The sequence below is a fragment of the Balaenoptera physalus genome (assembly GCF_965194825.1).
Source record: "Balaenoptera physalus genome assembly, chromosome: 3".
Taxonomy (NCBI): Eukaryota; Metazoa; Chordata; class Mammalia; order Artiodactyla; family Balaenopteridae; genus Balaenoptera; species Balaenoptera physalus.
In genome coordinates this window covers 54,980,685-54,997,634 of record NC_138890.1, presented here as the reverse complement: position 1 = coordinate 54,997,634, position 16,950 = coordinate 54,980,685, and the positions used below count along the sequence as shown (strand labels likewise).

Here is a 16,950-nt window from a genome sequence, read left to right as displayed (position 1 = left end):
TGGCAGGAGATAGATAAAGAAGGAAAATGGACGGACAAAGGATTAATCTCCAAAATATATAAACAGTTCATGCAGCTCAATATTAAAAAAACAAACAACCCAATACAAAAATGGGCCAAAGACCTAAATAGACATTTCTCCAAAGAAGACATACAGATGACCAAGAGGCACATGAAAAGCTGCTCAACATCACTAATTATTAGAGAAATGCAAATCAAAACTACAATGAGGTATCACCTCACACCAGTTAGAATGGGTATCATCAGAAAATCTACAAAACAACAAATACTGGACAGGGTGTGGAGAAAAGGGAACACTCTTGCACTGTTAGTGGGAATGTAAATTGATACAGCCACTATGGAGAACAGTGTGGAGGTTCCTTAAAAAACTAAAAATAAGAGCTACCATATGACCCAGCAATCCCACTACTGGGCATATACCCTGAGAAAACCATAATTTAAAGAGAGTCATGTACCACCATGTTCACTGCAGCTCTATTTACAATAGCCAGGTCATGGAAGCAACCTAAATGTCCATTGACAGATGAATGGATAAAGAAGATGTGGCACATATATAAAATGGAATATTACTCAGCCATAAAAATAAATGAAATTGAGTTGTTTGTAGTGAGGGGGATGGACCTAGAGGCTGTCATACAGAGTGAAGTAAGTCAGAAAGAGAAAAACAAATACAGTATGCTAACACATGTGTATGGAATCTAAAAAGAAAAAAAAAGTGGTCATGAAGAACCTAGGGGCAAGACAGGAATAAAGACACAGACCTACTAGAGAATGGACTTGAGGATATGGGGAGGGGGAAGGGTAAGCTGGGACAAAGTGAGAGAGTGGCATGGACATATATACACTACCAAACGTAAAATAGATAGCTAGTGGGAAGCAGCCGCATAGCACAGGGAGATCAGCTCGGTGCTTTGTGACCGCCTAGAGGGGTGGGATAGGGAGGGTGGGAGGGAGGGAGACGCAATAGGGAAGAGATATGGGAACATATGTATATGTATAACTGATTCACTTTGTTATAAAGCAGAAACTAACACACCATTGTAAAGCAATTATACTCCAATAAAGATGTTTAAAAAAAAAAGGAAGATGTGGCACATATATACGATGGAATATTACTCAGCCATAAAAAGGAACGAAATTGGGTCATTTGTAGAGATGTGGATGGACTTAGAGACTGTCATACAGAGTGAAGTAAGTCAGAAAGAGAAAAACAAATATCATATATTAACGCATATAAAAATGGCACAGATGAACTGGTTTGCAAGGCAGAAATACAGACACAGATGTAGAGAACAAATGTGGACACCAAGGAGGGGAAAGCCGGGGGTGGGGGGTGATGAGTTGGGAGATTGGGATTGACATGTATACACTAATATGTATAAAATAGATAACTAATAAGAACCTGCTGTATTAAAAATTAATTAATTAAATTAAATTATTTTTTAAATCACAAAAAAAAAAGGAAGGAAAATGGAGAGCTGTGCTCTCCCAGGTTTCTACCTAGGACTAGAAGAAGAGAGGCTGAGACAAAAGGCTTGGGGGAGAGAAAAAGGAGAGAGATACATGACAAAAGTCACAGGACAGAATAGACTTTTAGATATAGGTATAAGGCCAATAATAAGAACCTTCCTTGCACTGGTTCTCCTTCCATCCCTCAGTGTCTCTCATCTCCCTATTCTTCTCCTCTATAACACTTACTCCAACTTGTAATTATGTATATACTTGTTTATTTATAAGTTTGATCTTTGTTTCACCAGGTAGACAATGCCTGGCATGGTTGGCACTCAGAAAGACCCCAGGTAAACAGTTTCTCTGGTCAGGCAGGATATTCCAGGGGCTTAGAGATTTTGGCCCAGGTTAAGGGCCAAAACTTCCATTGAAATCTGCAGGGTTTGGGTAACACAGACTTGCTGAGTTTACTGCATAAAGAAGTATTAGTATTAGCCCCAATTTGTGGATAATCCAAACTAAGAATCAGGAAGACTTAAGTGATCTGGCCAAAGTCACAAAAGCCAGAATGCAAACCAACACCTTACTTGACTCTAACATCTGTGTTCTGTTGCACCCTAGTACCACCCCTGAACAAGTAAAATTCTCTATGAAGGAAAGAAACTCACATGGTATGTCTCATAAGCCTGGCCTCAAATTTGAATGTCCAGATTCAGACCTTCTGATGATCTCTAGCCTTTGAATGTCCAGATTCAGACCTTCTAGTGATCTCAAGCCTTTGAATGTCAGGATTCAGACCTTCTGGTGATCTCAAGCCCCCAAGCAGCAGATGGTCTGGGATTTGTCAAGGCTTGATAGATCTGATGCTGTTGAGTGAGCACTGAAGTGTTCCCCCTCCTCACCAGAGAAACACGAGCACAAGGGCCAGCCAGCACTTTCTAACATATGCTCCCTTGCCCCCGACATCAGATCCAAAAGGGCTGCCAACATGAGGGAGGGATGCAGGATGGCTCAGTTGGCTAAGCAGCAGCTGGGAAGTTAGGACCCAGGACAGTTAGCTGACCCTTTGCCTCACGAGTGGAATGAGATCACAGGGGAAGTCACATTTACTTTACCCAGCATTCCCCAGGCCCATTCTGCTAATCCTGTAAAGTGGTCCAGATGCAAATACAAGGTCACATTAGTGGAATAAAACTTCTGAGAAGCCAGTCAGCAAAAGAGCCTGTGTGACTTTGTTCAACTCAGTGATTCCTGAGCTTATTTGGGTATGGAAACCTTTTTGAGTATGTGTAGCATGAAATTGTTAAAATTCAGGGAAATTTGGAAAAGAGGACCCAAACTCGCCTTTTTTATTTTCTAGCTCATGCCACTAGATCTTTCCAATAATTATTATCAGTCATATTTATTAATCTTATATGCATTCTTTTCCTCCAGGAATGGCAGTTCCTAGATGTTTCTTGATTAATTCACAAATTCATTCACCAAGCATTTATGAAACACCTGCTTGTGTCCAGGGCTCAGAGACAGAGTTTCAGAGGTGTTTCAGACACAAATCCTAAACTCTTGGGCAGAGAATTAATAGCCTGGTGAATGATAGGCCAGGGTGTTTTCTCTTGGCTCCATTCTCCTGTGATGGGCCATCTCATGACCAGCTCAGGGAGGTAAGCAGTTAGCTCAGCATGTTGGTTTTGGCCCCATCTGATGCCAGGAGTAGAGAACCAGGCCTACCTCTTTCTAAACAAGTGGGAGTGCCACTCATGCATGGTGAACAGTTCATTACACAGGAACAGGTTGAATGCTCACTCCAGCTCGGCTTTTTCCCTTGTCTCATCACTGTGATGATTCCAATCTTGGGCTCCTTTTCTCTTACCCTGTTATCAATCCATATGCCTCCTTCTTTATTTTCCAATTGGAAATAAGCTCAGAGCTCATTGGTGGCTAGTCCTCCTGCTGTTTCTGAATTCTGCTTTTTGGATATTTCACTTTTATGCAGTTTTGTTGTTTCTGGGTTTTTAATATGTATTAATCAGGACTTTTTCAGTTTCAGGGGTCAGAAAATAACTACAAGCAGTTTCAGTAATAAGCAATACATTGAGGATATCATCTCATTTAACTGTGTATCCTTTAGGCACAGTTGGATATAGACATTCAAATTTTCTTGTGAAGGCTCTATCCATTACTTACCTGTTTATCTCACAATATCTCTAGTTCTGCTGCCTTCTGCAGCTTTACTCAGGAAGGTGTGTCTGCTGGCTGGGAAATATCACCACTGGTAGTCCAAGGCTTACCACCTCCAGGCTCATGATCCAAAAGAAACACTCTCTTCTTGGGTGTCTATATATCAAACATCAAAGAAGATTCTAACTGACCCTATTTGGGGCACACGCCTGCCCTGTACCAAGCTTTATGCCAGGAGTATTTGGGCACTCTGTTACCGAGCCAAACTTGGGTCCACTCACCCGCACAGTAAAGCCAATCTACTGACATCAGGTTGTGGTGAAGGAAAGTGCAGCGTTTACTGCAGGACACCAAGCAAGGAGAATGGGTGGCTAATGCTCAAAAGACCAAAACTCCCTGAAGGATTTCAGGGAAGGATTTTTCAAGGCAAGGTGAGGGAGAGGGTTGCAGGGTGCCAGATCAGCTCATGGACATTTTTCTGATTGGTTGGTGGAGAGGTAACTGAGTGGTATCTTGGGAGTTAACATCATCAACCTTTTGGATTTAACTGGTCTGGGGTCTACGTGTATGTGGTCAGCATGCAGCTAACTTTTTTCACCTGGGGAGGGTTTTAGTATCTGTAAAACAACTCAAGGACATGGCCAAAATATTATTTATAGTCCTTAAGGAGGAACTAAAGGTCCTTGACTTTGTATTATGGCTAAACTATTATTTTGTCTCACTTGACTGTTTTTGTTTCTGCATTTTCTCATTTTTGATTGAATTTGTTCTCTGGAACTCAGGCAAGGCCTAGGAGGCTAAAGCTCTTTTACAAACAGGAGGCAAGGGACATGGTGGGGGGCGGGGGGGGTGGTGGTTCTGTCCCCAGGAAGGCCTTCACAGGGCCTCGCTCGGTTATATAACTGGCCAGCCTGAGCCACATACCCATGTGTATGCGGTGTGACCAGAGTGAATAACATGCCCATGAGAAGATGGAGAGCAAATGTGTGGATCCTCAGAGAAGGGATGCCTGCCATTTTATTACCAACACACATAACTACTACAACATAATTTTACCACTAATGTCTCTGCATACCCCTGCTTCCTTATTTCAGGGTTCTGTGCTTTATCTTCCATCAAAAGCATGAACCTTGTGGCTTTCACCTCACCCTACTGAGGTGACACATCAATAGACAAATTACAGGCGCATAGAAGTATTAATCCTTTTGAATCTCTGAGAAGGAAAGCTTTTTAGGCACACACACAGCCTTCCACTGGATTATCTGGTTTTCTGAAAAACACCAGGAGAAACATTTGGTAATGACCTGGCTGTGAGACCGCCACACCCACTTTATCCCCATTTTCCCTCCCTCCTGCACCTGTCGAGACAGAAAACAATTGGGGTGGTGTTTTGTTTTTTTTTTTTTTTTTTCATGGGTTTTTAAAAGTAATTTATTTTTATAATGGGGTTTAGCTGCTTTTCACTGCTGTGTTTATGCCGCTTTACACCCACTTGACACACTAACAGAGAGATTTCAATACATAGGTTTTAAGATTATTACTAGTCAGATATATCCTTGTGTGGTGAATAGGGGGTGTTGAGTCCAGTTCTCTGAGCAAGGAGTAGGTCTTGTCTATTACATATTGGGTTTATGGAACGGTATCTCAGCTAATTTTTTTTTTTTTTCCACACACACACACTGTATTTTATTTTTACAAGAGATAAATAGACTGTCACCAAGCATTGTACATGGATGACCACAACAAAAGCAACAATGATTGCAATTACCAAACATGAAACACACTCATACTATGTCATAATATTGACATTCAGTCCAGTAATCCTCCACTGTAACAGCTCCTTTACTTTGCAGTGAAAATTGATTTGTATATTCTTTGCCTCTGAGTCCTTGTGGGATTTTTTTTTTTTTTAATTCAGACAGAAAGTCACAAAAATTATACTCGTCCTCATCAGTTCACTCAGTCCCATGTAATTAATTGTTGTTTTTCATCTTGATCTTTTGTTAGCACTTTTATGAGTTCATCAGTTTTTCATCAGAGTTCTGAAAATGCTTATTCATTCAGTTCAGCAGTATAGTCAGTTACCAGAAACCTGTACTTGTCAGAGTCTTTTCCATGAATTTTTTGTAGATGAAACCCTTTTATAGGAACATATTTGCAAAATCATCAGAGTACACCCAGAACTGTCTGTAAATGACAAAAGACTTAAAAATGACCACGGTAAAAGATTTGATGAAAGTTCATAATAATGCATTTGACAAGAAAATTAGTTATTTCTGAGATATACATTTTAAAGTAATAACTAGGATTGTTACTTATAACATTATACCAGAACATGTAAGATTTTTAGAAATTTCATGTAATGTCTGAAACATTTATATTAACATATTTCCATACATATTTCCATACAAATACAAGATTTTTAGAAATTTCATGTAACATCTGAAACATTTATATTAACATATTTCCATACAAATAACCCAATGAAAGTTTAGTATTAGTTGTTTTGTTTGCTTTTTTATACTGCAGGTTCTTATTAGGCATCGATTTTATACACATCAGTGTATACATGCCAATCCCAATCGCCCAATTCAGCTCACCACCATCCCCACCTCACCGCAGTTTTCCCCCCTTGGTGTCCATATGTCCATTCTCTACATCTGTGTCTCAACTTCTGCCCTGCAAACTGGCTCATCTGTACCATTTTTCTAGGTTCCACATACATGCATTAATATACGATATTTGTTTTTCTCTTTCTGACTTACTTCACTCTGTATGACAGTCTCTAGATCCATCCACGTCTCAACAAATGACTCAATTTCGTTCCTTTTTATGGCTGAGTAATATTCCATTGTATATATGTACCACATCTTCTTTATCCATTCGTCTGTTGATGGGCATTTAGGTTGCTTCCATGACCTGGCTATTGTAAATAGTGCTGCAATGAACATTCGGGTGCATGTGTCTTTTTGAATTACGGTTTTCTCTGGGTATATGCCCAGTAGTGGGATTGCTGGGTCATATGGTAATTCTATTTTTAGTTTTTTAAGGAACCTCCATATTGTTCTCCATAGTGGCTGTATCAATTTACATTCCCACCAACAGTGCAAGAGGGTTCCCTTTTCTCCACACCCTCTCCAGCATTTGTTGTTTGTAGATTTTCTGATGATGCCCATTCTAACAGGAATGAGGTGATACCTCATTGTAGTTTTGATTTGCATTTCTCTAATAATTAGTGACGTTGAGCATCTTTTCATGTGCTTCGTGGCCGTCTGTATGTCTTCTTTGGAGAAATGTCTATTTAGGTCTTCTGCCCATTTTTGGATTGGGGTGTTTGTTTCTTTGATGTTGAGCTGAATGAGCTGTTTATATATTTTGGAGATTAATCCTTTGTCCGTTGATTCATTTGCAAATACTTTCTCCCATTCTGAGGGTTGTCTTTTCGTCTTGTTTATGGTTTCCTTTGCTGTGCAAAAGCTTTGAAGTTTCATTAGGTCCCACTCGTTTATTTTTGTTTTTATTTCCATTACTCTAGGAGGTGGATCAAAAAAGATCTTGCTGTGATTTATGTCGAAGAGTGTTCTTCCTATGTTTTCCTCTAAGAGTTTTATAGTGTCCAGTCTTATATTTAGGTCTCTAATCCATTTTGAGTTTATTTTTGTGTATGGTGTTAGGGAGTATTCTAATTTCATTCTTTTACATGTAGCTGTCCAGTTTTCCCAGCACCACTTATTGAAGAGACTGTCTTTTCTCCATTGTATATCTTTGCCTCCTTTGTCATAGATTAGTTGACCATAGGTGCGTGGGTTAATCTCTGGGCTTTCTATCTTGTTCCATTGATCTATGTTTCTGTTTTTGTGCCAGTACCATATTGTCTTGATTACTGTAGCTCTGTAGTATAGTCTGAAGTCAGGGAGTCTGATTCCTCCAGCTCCATTTTTTTGCCTCAAGACTGCTTTGGCTATTCGGGGTCTTTTGTGTCTCCATACAAATTTTAAGATGATTTGTTCTAGCTCCGTAAAAAATGCCATTGGTAATTTGATAGAGATTGCATTGAATCTGTAGATTGCTTTGGGTAGTATACTCATTTTCACAATGTTGATTCTTCCAATCCAAGAACATGGTATATCTCTCCATCTGTTGGTATCATCTTTAATTTCTTTCATCAGTGTCTTATAGTTTTCTGCATACAGGTCTTTTGTCTCCCTAGGTAGGTTTATTCCTAGGTATTTTATTCTTTTTGTTGCAATGGTAAATGGGAGTGTTTCCATAATTTCTCTTTCAGATTTTTCATCATTAGTGTATAGGAATGCAAGAGATTTCTGTGCATTAATTTTGTATCCTGCAACTTTACCATATTCATTAATTAGCTCTAGCAGTTTCCTGGTGGCAGCTTTAGGATTCTCTATGTATAGTATCATGTCATCCGCAAACAGTGACAGTTTTACTTCCTCTTTTCCAATTTGTATTCCTTTTATTTCTTTTTCTTCTCTGATTGCCGTGGCTAGGACTTCCAGAACTATGTTGAATAATAGTGGTGAGAGTGGACATCCTTGTCTCGTTCCTGATCTTAGAGGAAATGCTTTCAGTTTTTCACCATTGAGAATGATGTTTGCTGTGGGTTTGTCATATATGGCCTTTATTATGTTGAGGTAGGTTCCCTCTATGCCCACTTTCTGGAGAGTTTTTATCAGAAATGGGTGTTGAATTTTGTCAAAAGCTTTTTCTGCATCTATTGAGATGATCATATGGTTTTTCTTCTTCAATTTGTTAATATGGTGTATCACATTGATTGATTTGCGTATATTGAAGAATCCTTGCATCCCTGGGATAAATCCCACTTGATCGTGGTGTATGATCCTTTTAATGTGTTGTTGGATTCTGTTTGCTAGTATTTTGTTGAGGATTTTTGCATCTATATTCATCAGTGATATTGGTCTGTAATTTTCTTTTTTTGTAGTGTCTTTGTCTGGTTTTGGTATCAGGGTGATGGTGGCCTCATAGAATGAGTTTGGGAGTGTTCCTTCCTCTGCAATTTTTTGGAAGAGTTTGAGAAGGATGGGTGTTAGCTCTTCTCTAAATGTTTGATAGAATTCACCTGTGAAGCCATCTGGTCCTGGACTTTTGTTTGTTGGAAGATTTTTAATCACAGTTTCAATTTCATTACTTGTGATTGGTCTGTTCATATTTTCTGTTTCTTCCTGATTCAGTCTTGGAAGGTTATACCTTTCTAAGAATTTGTCCATTTCTTCCAGGTTGTCCATTTTATTGGCATAAAGTTGCTTATAGTAGTCTCTTAGGATGTTTTGTATTTCTGCGGTGTCTGTTGTAACTTCTCCTTTTTCATTTCTGATTTTATTGATTTGAGTCCTCTCCCTCTTTTTCTTGACGAGTCTGGCTAATGGCTTATCAATTTTGTTTATCTTCTCAAAGAACCAACTTTTAGTTTTATTGATCTTTGCTATTGTTTTCTTTGTTTCTATTTCATTTATTTCTGCTCTGATCTTTATGATTTCTTTCCTTCTGCTAACTTTGGGTTTTGTTAGTTCTTCTTTCTCTAGTTTCTTTAGGTGTAAGGTTAGATTGTTTACTTGAGATTTTTCTTGTTTCTTTAGGTAGGCTTGTATAGCTATAAACTTCCCTCTTAGAACCGCTTTTGCTGCGTCCCATAGGTTTTGGGTCGTTGTGTTTTCATTGTCATTTGTCTCTAGGTATTTTTTTATTTCCTCTTTGATTTCTTCAGTGATCTCTTGGTTATTTAGTAACGTATTGTTTAGCCTCCATGTGTTTGTCTTTTTTACGTTTTTTTCCCTGTAATTCATTTCTAATCTCATAGCATTGTGGTCAGAAAAGATACTTTGTATGATTTCAATTTTCTTAAATTTACTGAGGCTTGATTTGTGACCCAAGATGTGATCTATCCTGGAGAATGTCCCGTGCGCACTTGAGAAGAACGTGTAATCTGCTGTTTTTGGATGGAATGTCCTATAAATATCAATTAAATCTATCTGGTCTATTGTGTCATTTAAAGCTTCTGTTTCCTTATTTATTTTCATTTTGGATGATCTGTCCATTGGTGTAAGTGAAGTGTTAAAGTCCCCCACTATTATTGTGTTACTGTCGATTTCCTCTTTTATAGCTGTTAGCAGTTGCCTTATGTATTGAGGTGCTCCTATGTTGGGTGCATATATATTTATAATTGTTATATCTTCTTCTTGGATTGATCCCTGGATCATTATGTAGTGTCCTTCCTTGTCTCTTGTAACATTCTTTATTTTAAAGTCTATTTTATCTGATATGAGTATAGCTACTCCAGCTTTCTTTTGATTTCCATTTGCATGGAATATCTTTTTCCATCCCCTCACTTTCAGTCTGTATGTGTCCCTAGGTCTAAAGTGGGTCTCTTGTAGACAGCATATATATGGGTCCTGTTTTTGTATCCATTCAGCCAGTCTATGTCTTTTGGTTGGGGCGTTTAATCCATTCACGTTTAAGGTAATTATCGATATGTATGTTCCTATGACCATTTTCTTAATTGTTTTGGGTTTGTTTTTGTCGGTCCTTTTCTTCTCTTGTGTTTCCCACTTAGAGAAGTTCCTTTAGCATTTGTTGTAGAGCTGGTTTGGTGGTGGTGAATTCTCTTAGCTTTTGCTTGTCTGTAAAGCTTTTGATTTCTCCATCAAATCTAAATGTGATCCTTGCCGGGTAGAGTAATCTTGGTTGTAGGTTCTTCCCTTTCATCACTTTAAGTATATCATGCCACTCCCTTCTGGCTTGCAGAGTTTCTGCTGAGAAATCAGCTGTTAACCTTATGGGAGTTCCCTTGTATGTTATTTGTCGTTTTTCCCTTGGTGCTTTCAATAATTTTTCTTTGTCTTTAATTTTTGCCACTTTGATTACTATGTGTCTCGGCGTGTTTCTCCTTGGGTTTATTCTGTATGGGACTCTCTGCGCTTCCTGGACTTGGGTGGCTATTTCCTTTCCCATGTTAGGGAAGTTTTTGACTATAATCTCTTCAAATATTTTCTCTGGTCCTTTCTCTCTCTCTTCTCCTTCTGGGACCCCTATAATGCGAATGTTGTTGCGTTTAATATTGTCCCAGAGGTCTCTTAGGCTGTCTTCATTTCTTTTCATTCTTTTTTCTTTAGTCTGTTCCGCAGCAGTGAATTCCACCATTCTGTCTTCCAGGTCACTTATCCATTCTTCTGCCTCAGTTATTCTGCTATTGATTCCTTCTAGTGTAGTTTTCATTTCAGTTACTGTATTGGTCATCTCTGTTTGTTTGTTCTTTAATTCTTCTAGGTCTTTGTTAATCATTTCTTGCATCTTCTCAATTTTTGCCTCCATTCTTATTCCGAGGTCCTGGATCATCTTCACTATCATTATTCTGAATTCTTTTTCTGGAAGGTTGCCTATCTCCACTTCATTTAGTTGTTTTTCTGGGGTTTTTTCTTGTTCCTTCATCTGGTACATAGCCCTCTGCGTTTTCATCTTCTCTATCTTTCTGTAACTGTGGTTTTTGGTCCACCGGCTGCAGGATTGTAGTTTTTCTTGCTTCTGTTGTCTGCCCTCTGGTGGTTGAGGCTATCTAAGAGGCTTGATGGGAGGCTCTGGTGGTGGGTAGAGCTGACTGTTGCTGTGGCGGTCAGAGCTCAGTAAAACCTTAATCCACTTGACTGTTGATGGGTGGGGCTGGGTTCCCTCCCTGTTGCTGTGGCGATCAGAGCTCAGTAAAACCTTAATCCACTTGACTGTTGATGGGTGGGGCTGGGTTCCCTCCCTGTTGGTTGTTTTGCCTGAGGCAACCCAACACTGGAGCCTACCCGTGCTCTTTGGTGGGGTTAATGGCAGACTCTGGGAGGGCTCACGCCAAGGAGAACTTCCCAGAACCTCGGCTGCCAGTGTCCTTATCCCCACGGTGAAACAGAGCCACCACTCGCCTCTGCAGGAGACCCCCCAACACCAGCAGGTAGGTCTGGTTCAGTCTCCCCCAGGGTCACTGCTCCTTCCCCTGGGTCCCGATGCACACATTACTTTGTGTGTGCCCTCCAAGAGTGGGGTCTCTGTTTTCCCCAGTCCTGTCAAAGTCCTGCAATCAATTCCCACTAGGCTTCAAAGTCTGATTCTCTAGGAATTCCTCCTCCCGTAGCCGGACCCCCAGGTTGGGAAGCCTGACGTGGGGCTCAGAACCTTCACTCCAGTGGGTGGACTTCTGTGGTATAAGTGTTCGCCAGTCTGTGAGTCACCCACCCAGCAGTTATGGGATTTGATTTTACTCTGATTGCGCCCCTCCTACCGTCTCACTGTGGCTTCTCCTCTGTCCTTGGACATGGGGTATCCTCCTTGGTGAAGTCCAGGGTCTTCCTATCAATGATTGTCCAGCAGCCAGGTTTGATTCTGGTGCTCTCGCAAGAGGGAGTGAGGGCACGTCCTTCTACTCCGCCATCTTGGTTCTGGGGTGGTGTTTTGTTTCACCCAACAAAACAACGGGTGATGGCTACTGCAGAACTTGGAGTTATTTTCCCTTGAGAGAACCATGGTGGACTGGATAGAATCAACCAGCTGAGTCTCTTCAGGCAGGTGCTTAACTTTTATGCGAGGGCTCTAGAGTTCAATAATTCATGCTCATGCAGCCAGCAGCCAGCAGCAAGCAGATGGCATTCAAACTCTATTCAGATTTTGATTATAAAACATCACCCCAAATGAGTTTTATGATGGAAAAACATACTAGATGACTTCAGAGGGATGAAAGAGAAATCAGGGCTTTGACGTCAAATGAACAGAAGTCAGTCTCGGGGCCACTGTACATTGGCTGTGTGACTTTGCCTGAAGGTTGAACGTCTCAGAACTTCTGTTTCTTCATCGATAAAATGAAAATAAACCTACTTCACAGGGCTTTGAGCTCATATAAATGAGACAGTATTGTACATGGAAAGTGCAGTAGTGCAATAATGTAAGACAAATTTCTATGGCTTGCCAGAAACACAATAAATGTTAATTTCCTTCCCCTCTTCAGATTCTTTCTCTCTCCTTCCCCACCCCCACCCTCTTTACAGCATGGAAGCCAATGTTTTGTATAAGTATGAATGTAGAACTGAGAGTAAAAGGGGAGAATGAAGAAAAAAGGTGATGAAAAGAATCTTCATGTTAAAAATAGAATTTATAGTTTGCTTCCACAATAGTTTATCTCAACTGAGGGGAGATAGAGAAAAGATGAAGATGGTCAGGCAATTAGTACTATCTCAGGGTTTCAAAGTTTATGCCTCTTCAAAGAGATTTAAGCATTTTGTGCAGTTTTAGTCTAATATACTTGCTCAATAGTCATTAAAATACATAAGCCACCTTGTATGGGAATGTCTTCCAGAAAAGAAAGGAAAAAAGCAGCTTAGCCATTTACAAAACTACATCAAATCTCCATTTTAGTTAGAATAAGATATAACTCAGACCAGCGGCATCAAACTTGGATGGATGGGAGAGCTTGATAAAAATGCAGCTACTTAAACTGCCCTCTAAGAGATTCTGGTCAAATTGGTCAGGGATGGGGTCCAAGAGTCTGCATTTTTTACATTTCCCGAGATTCTGATCTAGGTAAACCACAGACTTCATTTTGAGAAACACTGGTTGAGTGGTTAAGAGCTTGGGCTTGAGAATAGACATACTTGAGCTCAAATTCTAAAATCTACCACTTTCTAGCTTCATGAACTTTGGCAAATTTTTAACCTCTCTGATCCCCAGTTTTCTAATCACAGGTTGTTGTGAGAATTAAATACAATATATTGTGGAGTGCTTAGCACAGTATCTGGTACATAGGAGGAAGCACTCAATAAATATTAGCTATTGATATTATCATTATTATGCAAAGTCAAAGGAGCTTCACTCCCTCTTTTCCTAATTTTTTCATTCTTCCTTCCTTTTCTTTCTTTTCCTTTTATGAATCCAAAATAAAAGTGTATTAGGCAAGATGGAAGTTTATTCAGATTTCAGACACAAGTCTGGAAGTAAAGTAGTCCAGGACTTGCCTGGCAGCTCTGCAACCCAGACTACTTTCTCCCCTTTTTAGGTGTGACCCTTATCCTCATTGTTCAAGATGGCAGCTAGAGTGCCAGCAATCGTGTCTGCATCCCACATAGCAAAATGGAGGAAAGAAAAAGAAAGTCAGTCTCTCTCAGTAGGGACACTTCCTAAAATTTGCTTATATCCCATTGGCCAGATGTAGCTGCCAGCAAGCCTGGCAAATGTGACCAGTGTGTGCCAGGTGCTCATATACCCATAAAAATGTGATTTATATCACAATGTAAAATTGGGAGAAGGCTTAGGGACAATTATTATTCCCTGATATGTCTAACCCTGGGAGTCTAACAGATTCAGATCATTCCCCAGAAATCCTCTGTTCTCGATCTGCTTCTACCTGCTTACTTCTCAGGTAAGGGAGTAGCTTCTCCAAAAGGTAGTTACGTGGTTTGTTGATCCCACTCAGCTAGGCTTATTTTCTTCCTAAATTCCTCCCATACCTTTCACTTCTTATCCCCCAGCTTCATTCATTTTCTTTTTACTATCCAATTGTAATAGACAGTATAATTTTTTCATTGTTGAAAAGTTAGAAGACACTGCAAAGCACTTAGGGAAACTTTTTTTTTTAATATTCAAAAATCTCATCACTTAGAAATAACCACTCTTAAAATGTTAGTATATAGCCATCTAGCATTTTCCCCAGGTAAAAAATATATATGTATATTTATAAAGAGAGCCTAGTCTATATAACTGTTTTTAATCTCTTCTATTATACTTAACAGTATATTATGAGTAACTCTCAGTGTTATTAATTATAGATCAACATCATCAGTTTTAATGACTGTAGGGTTTTCCATTGTATGGATGTATCATAATTTATTCAACTGATTCCATTTATCTACAACAGTGTGTTAAACCTCCTAGCACATACATCTTTGCTCATTTGTCCACTCGTTTCCCAAGGATGAGCTATGTTCCTGTGGTTTTCTAACTCCCCAGGGACCAGCAGAAACCCACTGCTCTGCTGCTGTCCCATCAGCAATATGATGCCGTTCAGGTCTTGTCTCAACCCTGAAGCTGCTTGAAATTCCTTTTCAAATGAACACTGCAGACTCTGAAGGTCCTTGAAGGTCCCAGCAAGACTGTCCCCAGCAGAGGGGAATACTCCACCCAATGGCCGAGGAAAGTACAAAATACAATACAATCACAGGTGACACTGAAGGGCTTTCTATAAAACCTAAGTTACTAGAACTTTCCATTTGTCAGACTGACCTCAAACAAGACCAAAGTGAGGCCATTTCTCTGTGGAGAAACCAATTTCAATCAGGAAAAGAAATGCATTTGACTGAAATAATTATTTAGACTGACAATCGATTTGACAAATGACAATTCTTTAGCTGATTTTTTTTTTAGGTGATGATTGATTTCTGACTGTTAACTCATCTTGGTTGTGCTTCCTAAAGATCCAAACACACATGAGGTTTACACTTTCTAGACAAGGCTGAAGACAAATTATAATGCATCACTCTCACATAGCACTTTCTATTTTCAGGGGGTTTTCACCTCAATTTTCTTGCCGTCAACACTGAGACCTACATTACGGTGTTAATTCTAAGAGGTGTCATTTATTGAGCACATACTATGTACCAAGCAATACACAGAATGCATTATCAATATTTTTTAGTCATCACAGCAACTCTAATGAGGTAGACATTCTATTATTACCCCATTTTATAAATGAATGTTGTTTAAGAAAGATGAAATAGCTTGACCACAGTCACACAAGAGCAAAGAGGTGGAACCAGAATTCAGAATCAGTATTCAGTTCCCAGAAAGAGTCACAGCCTCACTCAAGTTCACATAGTTGTGGAGTCAAGTCCAAAATCCTGTTCCCTGCATAGTGATTAAGAACAGGGTCTCTGGGCTTCCCTGGTGGTGCAGTGGTTAAGAATCCGCCTGACAATTCAGGGGACACGGGTTCAAGCCCTGGTCCAGGAAGATCCCACGTGCTGCGGAGCAACTAAGCCCGTGCGCCACAACTACTGAGCCTGCGGTCTACAGTCCGCGAGCCACAACTACTGAGCCCGCACGCCACAACTACTGAAGCCCGCGCCAAGAGCCCGTGCTCCACAACAAGAGAAGCCACCGCAATGAGAAGCTGGCGCACCACAAGGAAGAGTAGCCCCTGCTCGCCGCAACTGGAGAAAGCCCACGTGCAGCAACGAAGACCCAAAACAGCCAAAAATAAATCAATAATAAATAAATAAATAAATAAATGTATTTTTAAAAAAAAGAACAGGTCTCTAAAATCAGATTGTCAGAGTTCAAACCCCATATCTGCCATTTCCCAGCTGTGTCGCCTTAGGCAACTTCCTAAACCACTCTGTGCCTCAGTCACCTCATCTTAGAAAGGGGAATCATAGTGTCTATCTCAAAGGTTAAACAAGATGACCCACATACGGCACTTAGCACATAGGAAGTGCCCTGTATTTAGTTATTAATATGATCCCTTGTGTCCCTCCAGCCTCTAAGCCATACATATTTTATTGATCCATGACACTGCAGGTGCCGCGAGCAAAGGCCTTGTGCAACTACCGAGGGCAGAATCCCGGTGACCTGAGGTTTAATAAGGGAGATGTCATCCTCCTCCAGAGACAGTTGGATGCGAACTGGTACCAGGGGGAAATCAATGGAGTCAGTGGGATCTTCCCAGCCAGCTCCGTAGAGGTCCTCAAGCAGCTTCCCCAGCCACCCCCACTCTGCCGGGCCCTCTACAACTTCGACCTGCGCAACAAGGACAAGAGTGAGAACCAGGACTACCTGACCTTCCTCAAGGTAAGATTCTGGGCAGCTACCAAAGTCACCAGTGACCGCATAAAGACTGGCAGAACCTCGAGTTGTTTGTTTAATATTTGCTGATTTTTTAAAATTATATTTTATCCATAAATGTATAAATCTGTGCCTATATATGTAATGTGTATGTATAATTCAAACATATGGTAGTAAAGTCGCCAGAGAAATCTAATAGGAGTTTGATGGGAATCCTCAAACCTTTTCTACTGCAACTGCAAAACTAAGTATCTGTACACTCATTCATTCATTCTACAATCACTTTTGAGCACCTGTTCTTTGCAGACACTGGGGAGACAGCATGAACAAGTCACAGCACCTACCCTCAGGCAGAGGAGTGAGAGAGACAGACACTTGGACAGAAGATTACAGACACAGTTTAACAGCGTGCTGTGTAGAACTACAGATCTTACCTCTTCATTGTGTATCTGCAGGGGTATTC

General features: G+C 40.2%; 1 protein-coding gene across 2 annotated transcripts in view; it reads left to right on the top strand.

Moving 5' to 3' along the window:
* The window catches only part of SH3RF2 (SH3 domain containing ring finger 2), a 152,010-nt gene that overhangs the window by 50,862 nt on the left and 84,198 nt on the right, over positions 1-16,950 (top strand). For both annotated transcript variants that reach the window (XM_082454171.1, XM_082454172.1), the window contains exon 3: positions 16,224-16,493. In XM_082454171.1, the coding sequence (XP_082310297.1) occupies positions 16,224-16,493 (270 nt within the window). The remainder of the gene's footprint in view (positions 1-16,223; positions 16,494-16,950) is intronic.